The 12,187-nt window shown below is 42.5% G+C and overlaps 1 protein-coding gene across 1 annotated transcript in view; it reads left to right on the top strand.

The window, feature by feature from the left end:
- LOC310779098 (solute carrier family 24 member 2) overlaps positions 1-12,187 on the top strand; it is a gene marked incomplete at both ends in the record, with an annotated part of 68,791 nt that overhangs the window by 45,353 nt on the left and 11,251 nt on the right. Inside the window, 2 exons of the mRNA XM_083639596.1 lie at positions 7,657-7,755; positions 11,182-11,264. Coding sequence (XP_083495722.1) covers positions 7,657-7,755; positions 11,182-11,264 — 182 coding nt within the window. The remainder of the gene's footprint in view (positions 1-7,656; positions 7,756-11,181; positions 11,265-12,187) is intronic.

The following is a 12,187-nucleotide window of genomic DNA, read 5'->3' as shown; positions in this document are numbered from 1 at the left end:
CCTGCAGTGCGCTCACGGATGGACTTGCGCCACGTGTTTTGTGAGCCATCAAATATTTAAATCTAGCGCTTGCGTTCGTATGAGCTGGCATGATGAAAAGATGCACTACATGATTTTGGGTCGGCTGTGAGAAGATTTCCTCTGTGTTTCTGTGTGCTGCTGCTGTAGCTTTGTGCGTGTCAGCGTGTGTCTGTGCATTGGGACTTCAAGCCGTGGGGATTCAGAGGAAAAGTCATTGCTCCACAAGCCAGCGGCTAGTCGTGGCTAGTCATTAGAGCACGGGCTAAATTGCCTTGCGAGAGCCATTATTTTGAATGTCAAGAGGGCACACTGCTTATGTAAGCCACAAGGGTCAGGTTGTTCAATTGATGACCACTTCCAATTTAATGCACTGCGTCACAGCTTCTCGCAGTCTTTTCAGAATCAATGTGCTTTGTGAATCAATATAAACACTATCAATACTGCAAAATACAACAGCAAAAACCCCAAATATATTTGCAGCCATTTCGACTAATGATTTTCATTCTCTTCACATTCTGTAATTAGGACTATGCTACAGTATTAACTAACCCTAACTGCAAAACAACAGACACCTACACACATACACATGTAGCCTAGCTAAAAAACAATATAGCATGTTTATTATCGGTGATTTAATTAATCACGTACCTCTTTTTTGTGTATAGGACATGGAACATTTGATCATATGACTAGTTAATTTGCATTTCACCTCAGACCAGACAGGACACTGTTTTCAAGTCTGAAATGTACATAGATTTGCTAGAAAGATGAACAACATTTCAGCTTATCGCCAACTAGGGTGCTGCTGCTAGATCACTAGGTTGACTGTACAGTATAGGGTAACACTTTACTTGGATAGTCCGCCTACAGATAGTCTACACAGAGTAATGTTTCAACAGCTTATTAGTTGACATTCAACAATTCATCAATTCAGCTTCATCTGTAGATGTTTAACAGATGATCTATAGAGTATATGTGACAATTCATGAACATATCTACATCTTTTCATAATAAATTAGTTGAACTTTAACTATGGACTCAACCTATACTTTACAGATGTTTCACAAATATTCAACAAACAATTTGTAAACTATTTAATATTTGTTGAACCTTCTAATTATCAGCGATTCTCAGAATAAATTAGTTGAACATGAGCTATGCACTCATATGCTTTACAAATGTTCAACAACCTATATATGAATATTCAACAATTAGTTAACCATTTAATTAATTTTGTCAAACATTCTAATGATCAAGTGATGTTCAAGATTATATACCAATGTTCGACAACGTTTCAACAGCTTATTAGTGAGGGGATTCAACTGTTTCGCTGTGTCTGTGTCACGGTTCAGCCGTGTCGGTCTTCAATGGCCCCACTGAACTTCATCAGCTGGTCCGCGTCACTCGTACCACCAATGGTAGTCACTCTCTTGGCTGCTCCATACAGTTTACCGGTACTTGAGTTTTCACAGTGTTTCCTTGTGCGTGTAGGCTAGATTAATACTGTTTCTTCTGTGTTGAAGATTCTTCTCCTCTCTGCTGCACCACTTGTCTCTCAGCCTGTCTGCCTGCTCGGCCTGGATCACAAACACCTCTTGGCTTCCAGCTTCCATCCATCTCATCATTCACATCCCCTTGACCACCATCGCTTTGCAAATAAACCTTTTCATCTCCACTCACCTCATGTCTGTGTCTGTGCGGTAAAAGTCTGTCGATGTTTAACAGATTATCTATAGAGCAATTAGATATGCAAGTAGATGGAACTTGATTCTTGCATAACCACTAAACATCTGGGGCCGGTTGCACCAACTGGTCTTAACTATGCCTGGTCGTAACTCCTACGTCGGTCTTAGTTAAGACCAGTCTTTAGAGTGGATTTACGCCTGTTGCACCAACACGGCTTACGTCTGGTCTTAACTACGCCGGTCGTAGCAATGCGCGTCCATGTGAATTGCCAGGGAATGCACCCTGATTGGATGATGTGTGCCTCGCGACCTGCTTGGAGCGCACTGTGCCACTACGCTCTCTCAGCCACTACTGTAAGTGCATCACTACACTACACTCCTCCCACCCTCCCTCGCTCCTGGGGAAAAATGGCGATGATTGAGCCAGACAGACAGTCTGAATGAAATTTAATGTAACGTTCCAAATTCTATGTACCGTAAATTCCGGACTATAAGGCGCACCGGTGTATAAGCCGCACCTGCAAAGTTGACTGTTTTTTTCATATATAAGCCGCACCGGACTATAAGCCGCGGGTGTTTTAATGGTATTTTTTTTTTTTTTTTTTTATTGTGTTTTAATGTTTAATTACCATATGTAAGGGTTCATGCACAGAGGGGATTGTCGGGAAAGAGATGGCTGTTTGAGGAAGCTCCCATTTATTAACATTTCAACAAAACAACATAACACAACACCACCTGTGTTGTTTTTTACAGTGCACACAGTGTCCGCGGTGTGGTGAAAAGAGGGCAAGAGAGGAAATTAAAACAGAAGTGGATTTATAGTTAGAAAGAGTGCTAAAAAAGAGAGATTTTTTTTTAAAATCCATAGATAAGCCGCACCGTTATATAAGCCGCAGGGGCCAAAAAAGGCCAAAAAACAGGAAAAAAACCGCGGCTTATAGTCCGGAATTTACGGTATTAAATTCTAAAAAAATTAACGGCAACATTTGGGAAGGCTAAGCCACACAACTAGTTCGTTGTAATCTAACATCATGCTTCAAAAGACGGAGAACTGGCTGTGTTACGACGATGACGGTAAGGACTCAAAAAGGTCTCCGCGGAGACAGGCAGGCGCTACGCCTCCTCCTGACCAGGCGTAGGAGTTACGCCTGGTCGTAGTGAAAAGAAGGCTTAAGCCGTCTTGGTGCAACCGGCGTAGCTGTTAGGTCGTAAAGTTACGACCAACTTAGCTTAAGACCAGTGTAAGACCAGTTGGTGCAACTGGCCCCTGTAGATTTTCATTTGGACTACCCAAGTAAAGTGAAATCTAGTTGATAGTCTACAGACAATTTATATCCATACTATTCATGAAAACATTGACTGTACAGATGAAGCAGAAGTACAAAGTTGTACAAATGTTTGATGTATTCATACACATAACTTATAAGGCACATTGGGCAAACTGCCAAAAAAGATGGACTGATGGATGAAAAAAATGGTATGAGGCCAGCAAGACCTGCCTTCGGCTATTAACGCTCACACACCTGCTTAAACAGTCACACATCCTAACGATTAGCCCAGTCCCAGGATATCACGATACTTTTTAGTTTTGGACGAACCAGGTAGTCCAGCAGAACTCCCACAATGGCTGAAAGCCAGGCCACAGCACAGTGCAACAATCAAGTAAGCCGGCGGCGTGGTAGGGGGAAGGGGTGGGATCACAGGTGGATTATGACATGACGGGCCCCTGGACCTGGATACATAAAGGGCCCCCCCTCACACCGCACATGCACACAATTAAGGCCAGAATAATAACTAAGGGCCCTATCTTCAGTAATTTAGCGTTTGCGCTCGTTTAACGCTGCGCACAATGCAAATTTAGGGCAGGCACAAGCGCATGCCTGTTATAATTGTACTGGGCATAGACGTGCCACATGACAAAGCAGGCGTTTCAGCGCTAAAATGTGGGGATAGATGGCATTATCCTATCATCAGCAGCATGCAATTACTTTGCACTAAGAGCTTTGAAAAGCACCTCTTAGGCGCTAAAACACTCGCTGCGCTTGATCGCACCATAATCTCCGCGCTGCGCAGCGCAGAAACGTCATTACGCACGGACGTGCCACGCCAGGACATCAAATTCTGTTGCTAAAATTGGATAACCAGTAGATTATTCGGTGAGGCAATCAACTATAATTCACTGAGAAACTGTTCACATCACATCGCAAGGAGGGGTTATGGTAAATGAATTGAGAAGACTTGTACATTGTAGCCTACTTGCAATAGGCTATTCACATACTGCTATCCCATAACCCGGAGGGTCATTGGCACCACAGCCGATCTGTCACAAGCTCTCTCCATCGCTCTCTGTCCTCGGCACGAGTCGTTACGAGACTGTTTTAATTGAGTCCACTGTAAATCCTCCAATCTTTTCTTTTGTCTGCGCCGTTTACCCGCTGCAAACATGTATTGTCCCACCCCAGTCAACAAAATAACCCAAACTGCATCAAAACACAGAGGTATAGTGATGGTGTCGTTATGAGAGAGGGATAATATATACAGTCAATAGGCCTACACCTATCCAAATTACGCATGGCGAGAATTACAGCATGCCTCACGCAAATTGTATTACAGGGACAGCAAGACGAGAATCTGGTGTAATTGATGTAGCGCCCAGGCATTGCCAGGCCACACCTGTGAATAACTTTGGTGGTTAACGCCGCCCAAATCCCGTTTGCGCCGTGCATAAATGAGTTGGCACGCCCAATCTGTGTTTGCGCCCGTTGTTGTGACGAGTTATGCTTCCCCGCGAGTAATTGCATCCAACCATATTTTGGGTCTGTTTTAACTTAAAAACAGGGAGGTCACGTCTACCCAAACAATTATATCATTTTTAAACAGTTATGTATGTCATTACATTATTATTATTATTGTACAATCATTACAATATACTCCAGTGAGGTGGGGATGCGTTTAGCTGCTGCCGGGCGGGGGTGCAAAACTCACCTGGACAGCAGACTGCAATCTTCCCTGCTTTAAGGCATGCGCAAACAAGCGCAAATAGGGGATATCGCCTGTACCAAGATAGGGCCCCCCGACTCTGGGCCAGGTTTATCCATATATCGGATCGGGCGAGTGCCCGGGGGCACCAGCCAATTTGCATTGTTGGGGGGTCACCAGTCATTCAAATTCAATTCTTTATAAGCTTTGTTATATTTTCTTTATATATTAAGCCTACTCCATGGCCGAAATTAATCTTCAATACTAAACGAATATATGCATAATGAGAAAGAATGGTGTTTGGTGTGTAGGTGACCCCCCCCACCCCCCTCCATCACATTTGAATGTATCCAGTTCAAGCATTTTGTGTGCTGAGAGAACACATGTTCACCAGAGGAACTGCTAAGAAAAGGTAGGCTAAAACGACTTCCCCAAGTGTGACATGTTCACCACAGTCTGGCTTTTCTTGGCCTGTCTGTTAACTGTGGGTGAGAGGTCTCTCACCCTGTCACTAACTGTAGACTAAGGGTGAGAGATCGGTTTCACAACTTAAAAGAGTGAAGAACGTCACAATGAGTTTATGCTTCTTGAAAGGTTTTCACTTTGAAACTGACGTGCGGTTTCTGATGCATAACAACCATAATAACGGATAGCCGCATTGCAATATATTCAGTTGGCCGTGCTATCTGATGACGGTCTGAAAAAATAAATTACAGAGCAGTAAACATTTGGTGGCTTAAACAACTGAGTTGGTTAGTTTTTACACGAATTTGCCGGCTGGCGGTGTTCGGACCTTCGAGCCAATCACAGTGCTTAAAGACCCACCCAATGGGCAAGCCGGGCACAGTTTAGTCTGAGCCATGGAGCTGACCGATTGTGTTGTGAAATAATCAACCAGGATGGCTGGTGTCCGGCTGATGGTGGTGGGCTGGTCTTGACTAAACTCCAGGTTCAGCCCATTGTCTCAATGTGCTGCTGCTTTCACCTTCTGCAGCTCCCACTGTCACATCATCTCACTTGAAGTGACTTCTTGCTACAGTTTTTGAACTTTGTCTTTGGTGGTATGGAGCCTTCCCTGTCTGTGGTGCTGAAGTTGCATTAGATATCTGTAAATGTTTGTTTAAACTGCGAAACTGCGTTTCCCTCTGGTATGGAAACAGCAACGCCATGGACCTGAAGTCTCTAGATTATTAGAATGTTCGACAAATATTAATTAAATGGTTAACTAATTGTTGAATATTCGTATATAAGTGGTTGGACATTTGTAAAGCATATGTTGAGTGCATAGGTCATGTTCAACTAATTTAGTCTGAGCTGATAATTAGAATCGCTGATAATTAGAAGGTTCAACTAATATTAATTAAATTGTTTACAAATTGTTGAATATTCGTGACATCTGTAAAGCATAGGTTGAGTTCAAGTTCAACTAATTTATTATGAAAATATGTAGATATGTTCATGAATTGTCACATAATACTCTATAGATCATCTGTTAATCATCTACAGATTAAGCTGAATTGATTAATTGTTGAATGTCAAATAATAAGCTGTTGAAACATTACTAATACTCTGTAGACTATCTGTAGGCGGACTATCCAAGTAAAGTGTTACCCAGTATAGTACAGTAAAATAGTGGAGTCTTGGTAGTAAGGATTTTGAATGTTTTGATGAATCAAAACAACCACAAACCAAGTCAAAAACACAACAGCATTATGCTGAGCCTGTTAGAATTAAAAATCCTTACTACCACACTCCTCTACTGTACTGTACTGTACAGTCAACCTAGTGACGCCATCTGTAGCAGCGCCCTAGTTGGCCAAAAGGTGAAATGTTAATTATCTTCCTAGCAAATCTAGGTACATTTCAGACTTGAAAGCAGTGTCCTCTCTTGTCTGAGGTGAAATGCAAATGGACTAGAGATCAAATGTTAGATGTCTTCTTTAAATGTTTGAATACAGATATCACTTAAATGTATGTTTGTTTATTTTATTTGACATTATGTGATGCTGCCCCCAGCTAAAGCTTTGGTTGCTTTGTGTTCCTTGTTAGCGTCTAAGGGTGTGTGTCCACATAGCATTTTTCCGTTTTTGTTTTTTGGAAAAGCGCTGCCTGGAGTGCTTTTTGTGAGGAGGAATAAAAGGTGGATGAGAACGTCACCTGCTGCTAGCTCACTAACCAGCTGGTTAGCACTTCTAGCAGACAATACAGTGTTGTGGAAGAAGCAAAGGCTTACCAGATATTTCCAATACATGTCCGGTATCCATACTGCCTTTAAGATCGCTATTACAGTAACGCAATTTCACTTATTATAGTCCTATTTCTACACCGCTGCACTTTGACCTTCTCCAGAGAAATGTGTTGTTGCTATGGCTATGGGAAACGGCCAGTGTCTCTGACTCTGTCATCACGATTGGTCAGCTGGGAAAAAGCGGTTCATGTCACCCGGCACTTTTGTGAAAAGTTGAACATTTCTCAATGACCGAAAACAAACGCCGCTTTTCGGGAATGACCGCTGTTTTTGTGACTGCTTCCCACTGCTCTTCATGAGGAAAAGGGCGCTGGCGCTCACAGAAAAACGCTAGATCGACACACACCCTCACTTCTCTTGCGAGTCTTTGGTGGGATACTGTATTATGAAGTGAGTGAGTGCAGGAGTGAACCTGACCTCCAACGGCAGATCTCTTCACAAGACATTGTGACCCTGCTGGTCGCCACCACTCAGGACCAGGACATTGCAGGATCATCACTATATGATATGCTCTATAGCACATTGACTCTCAGTGTTGTTTGAATGGCAATATTTGGTGTACTCGTGGCCTTGTGTGCACTCTGTTTTTGAAATGTGAACCATCTGTTGTCAAAGGTGACAAGCCAAGGACCCCTGAGTAGGATGAAGCCGTGGAGCTTTGAAGATGATACAGTGGAGCAGCCCTCGGTGTCCGGTTTCATGTGTGTGGTGACTCTCTTTCAGGCAAATTTCGGGAGAAGGCATCCATCCTGCACAAGATTGCCAAGAAGAAATGCCAAGTAGAGGACAGCGAGAAGGCCAATGGAGTGGCGAGCCGTTCAGGCAAGTGGCTCTCTAAGTTAATAGTTTCTCCAGTGTCACTGTCGAGAAACTCTGCCTGCTTTCTTGGCCAGTTGTCTCTTGGAGACGAGATTCCTAATACCAGTGAGATGTACCCTATAATTAAAGGTTACATAATAAATAAATAAATAAATAAATAAATAAATGTAATTTAGCAGGAAGCCACCATACAAAGCCACTTCAATTGTGGAATCAATGTGTATCAAGGTATAAAGCCTAGTAAAGTCTTAAAATAATAATAATTATTTTTTTCTTAAATCTTTTATTCTGAGGTGAATTTTGCGTCATTTGCGCAGTGAAATTTCGCTTCATTTGTCCGGGGGCTGCTCACGCATTTGCATTGACTTTGTATGTAATCTCGCCGCGTGAATTTGCTATTTGGCCCCTGGTCTGACGCACAGTTAGACTTTTAACACGTTAACTGCCAGCGACGTATGCATACGTCAAAAAAAATCCAGCGCTTCACTGCCAAGGACGTATGGATACGTCAAAAAAATCGTTTTTTTTTTTTTGACGGTGGGGCGTTGATCAATCCCTTTTACGTCTCCTATACAATTATTGGAGGTATTGAATGTGTATAATCTATTTTACCGACCCACTAAGTGTTGACAGTGCTCCCCCAGACGAGCGAAATCAAAGAAAAAGGGAGCAAGCCATTCAAGGAAATGGCGAGGCGATTTTACAGTATTACATTCTCATGAAAATGGTTGGGGGAAAACGCTCTCGTTTTCGCGCTGATTGCTGGCGATGCGGGATTGCAAATTTACATAATACATTACAGGTGGAACACACTTTGAAACACGCAGCATAAATATGACCAGAATCGCAAAAGCTTCTCTCAACCAAAACTCCCAAGAAGCGAGCGAGTCCATGCCGACTTCCTCAAACAGCAGCCTGCAGACAGGCACAGGAGAGCAGCAAAAGCACTGAGACTGTGACGGCCGCTGCACCCAAGAAGAGGGAGGAGTTGAAGCAACTCTGCCTCTCGCTCTCTCCCTCTCTCTCTCTCTCTCTCTCTCGCTCTCTCTCTCTCCCTCCCTCCCTCTCTCTCTCTCTCTCTCTCCCTCTCCCCCTCTCACTAGGATTAAACCTAGTGCGTCTCCCTCCCGAGAGGGAGGGAGAGAGAGAGAGAGGGAGGGAGAGCGAGAGGGAGGGAGAGAGAGAGAGAGAGAGAGAGAGAGAGGGAGGGAGAGCGAGGGGAAGGGAGAGAGAGAGAGAGAGAGAGAGCGAGAGGGGGAGGGAGAGAGAGAGAGAGAGCCAAAAATGAATGGTTAAAGTGACAGCTCTATCGAATTTCACAAAAAGCTGTTTATCTCTGAATATTTTTTCTGATGCTAAAACCATGCTGTATTCAACTGATAATGCTTACATAACTACTAACTCTACAAACTAACTCTTTTAGACAGAGAAAGTACACATTCTATTAGTACTTTTGAGATATTGTATGTTCACAAACTCCAAGCAGAAAATAATCCTCGGCGCTTGTAAAATGAGCCACAATCCTCAAAAAACGGCTTGGCAGAAGCTACCTACAGCAAGAAAAAAACGGCTGGCAGTCAATGTGTTAATTAAGTTATACTATAACTACTTGATATACACAAAGATGAGTTGTTATTTTTTAAGTCTTAATTAAAATACAAATAAATCCCTGCTAAATATTGTGCAAATTGCTGAAATTGTTAATGAGCCTCACATCTGATGTTAAACAAGCATGACATTATCGTGACCGGCCAAATTGATTGCAAGTGTTGTCTTCAAGCATTATTTCATTCAATCACAGCCACGACCAAGTGTAATTCATGTGTGCCTTTCCATTTCAAAGAGCACTGGACCAAAGGAGAAACAGAGGGCTTGAGAAAGAGCTTTCATGGACACACACAGTAGCCACAGCGGCAAAATCAAAGCCAGACATAGATATTTATCTCCAAGACAAAATTATGCTAACAGTGCCACATTAACATATTACCATCTTAATGTAATCCAAATGCATGACTGGTAGTGATGGCTGCATCCTGCTGCATCTTTTTCAGACCTCACCTTTCTCGAGCTTATTCTGTCTAGTAGTCTGGGGATTAAAAGCGGTTTAACTAGTATCTTGGAGATATAAATGATTGTGTTATTGACAATGATAGATATTTAGCCAAGATATTATTGATCACAAGCAAGAAGGCAATAAACAGAAATTGGTACAAGACTGAACCCCCTACTATAGATCAATGTTTAGAAAGAGAGGTTTACATTATGGATCAGATTAGAGTGAGAGAAGATGTCTTTGCTAAGAAACAACTGTGCTACGACACACAGTGGAAAATGCTCATCGATGCACGCACCTCCGTGCGTGTCTTGTGAAAACAGCCCCCATCTGGCAGCGTCAGGTTAGGGTTTAGTTGTGATATGACGCAATCCAGGCGAATGAGTGAGGCTATCTGTTGGACGATAGCGGTGTCAGGTTATGGTATCTACTGTATCTGAGACTCTCCTCAACTGTGCCACAATCACACTTGTATTAAACCAATTCCCACTGCAATGACAGTTTAATCATCTGGTTACATGGCTTTTAGCTCATTGTATTTTAATAAGGGCTGTTAAGTACTGTAAGTCTGGCCAGAAATGAATCATGAGTCATATTAGCCAACAGAATTGGATGAGGGAGAGGCATTTCAGTATTATGCATGCATATATACAGAGAGAGACTTTTAATGCTGTAATACCTTTAATAATATTTCCAATCAATATGTTAAAATATATTTACATTATGTCACATATTTAGATTTCCACTTTTTAATCTGCCTAAACGTTCTGGACTTTACTAGGCTTTATACCTTGATACACATTGATTCCACAATGGAAGTGGCTTTGTATGTTTTTTTTCCGAATGAATATGCTGGTGAGATTTTGTTTTTTTATACGTTATCTTCAATTTTTAAAATTCAATTAATTGTTAAAATAAACTGAGATGAGCCAAATGGAGTGACACAGCACATCCAGCCTGTGTCACTGTATCTCTGAGGGAATCTGAGTGCTATGTGGACATACAGACTATCTGTGTTGGTGACCTGCCAGTGAATGGAAAATTAATGGAAACCAACCAATATAACTACCACCTCACCATCTGTTTGATGTCGGCCTCCACTTTTATCCCATCGAGTGGCTTGGCTCCGACATAGACCAACAGACGTGAACACATGCACATCCAATTTGGAATGATTCCCACGTTTAAAAGAGCAATTATAAAAATGTTAGATGTTGATGATCTGGTCTCCCTCCTTGTGCTCAGTGAACTACGAAGCGTCGGTGTCTCCCAACTTTGTACGTGTCATAACAATTAACACCGTTGTGTCTGTTGAGAGGGCAACGATCGCTTGCAGAATGGTTCTCACATCAATGTATCTCTAAACTTGTACACAGACAAAAACCTTCCAAACAGCTCCAACGTGGAAGTGGAAGTAACACCACCGATGAATGGAACAGCGGGGCAAGAGGGAGAAACGGTAAGAAACCACAGCACACACGCATGCACACGCACACACACACACACACACACACACACACACACACACACACACACACACACGAAGGTAAAGGAAGACATTGTACTGCATTGTACCAAAGTTTAGTTAGGGATGCACAATGATATTGGCACGCCATCGGTATCGGCTGATAAAGGATTTAAAAATAAAATAGGCAGAGAAAATGACGCTTTAATTATGCCCAAATGCTGGATGTTTGCATCATCCGACCAAGCCTGTATAAGTAGGATGAATCTTACAGTTTTGTCTGAAAGAAAATGTTACATAAAATAAAATAAAAAATCTGGCAACCTAAGTTGAAGTAGTTTTCTTATTTTGCCCAGTGAATATGTACATTCATTGAAAAGCATTGTATTTATGTCTGCTTCTGCCAGTGAGCCATCACGATAAGAGTAGGCATACTAATGTGTTAATTTCACTACAGGAGAGACTTGGTGGGGAAAAACTTGCACATATATCGGCAATCGGCGAAAGAATATCTGCATATCGGACATCGACCCAAAAAATCCAATATGGTGCATCCCTACTTACAGTTCCCCTAGCAAAATAACCAATTCATGTTGTTAAAGAGCAACTGGCTAATAGACACTTACCAAAGTCAGGGAGAGAGTGGTTTATGAATATTTGATGCCTCTCAGCTGCGTCAGTGTTCTGCCTTGAGTGTGATTGATGCAAAGGTTGCAGCACTATGGCACAGGTCACTACTGCTGATCATTTCTCAGCGTGCAGCCGGGAGAGTTCCTCCATCTTCGGCCAGAGCTGCCAAAAAACCGCCTCCACCCACTGAGCTCTGTAATCACACACTCCTCGCTCTCCCGCTGCTCCCCGCCGCCGCATGCTCAAAGCCAACACACACACACACGCACACACACACACACACACAC

Source organism: Poromitra crassiceps, assembly GCF_964638095.1.
Source record: "Poromitra crassiceps genome assembly, chromosome: 7".
NCBI classification, from domain to species: domain Eukaryota; kingdom Metazoa; phylum Chordata; class Actinopteri; order Beryciformes; family Melamphaidae; genus Poromitra; species Poromitra crassiceps.
Note: the sequence above shows the minus strand (reverse complement) of the source record. Positions and strands in the feature narration are given on the sequence as shown.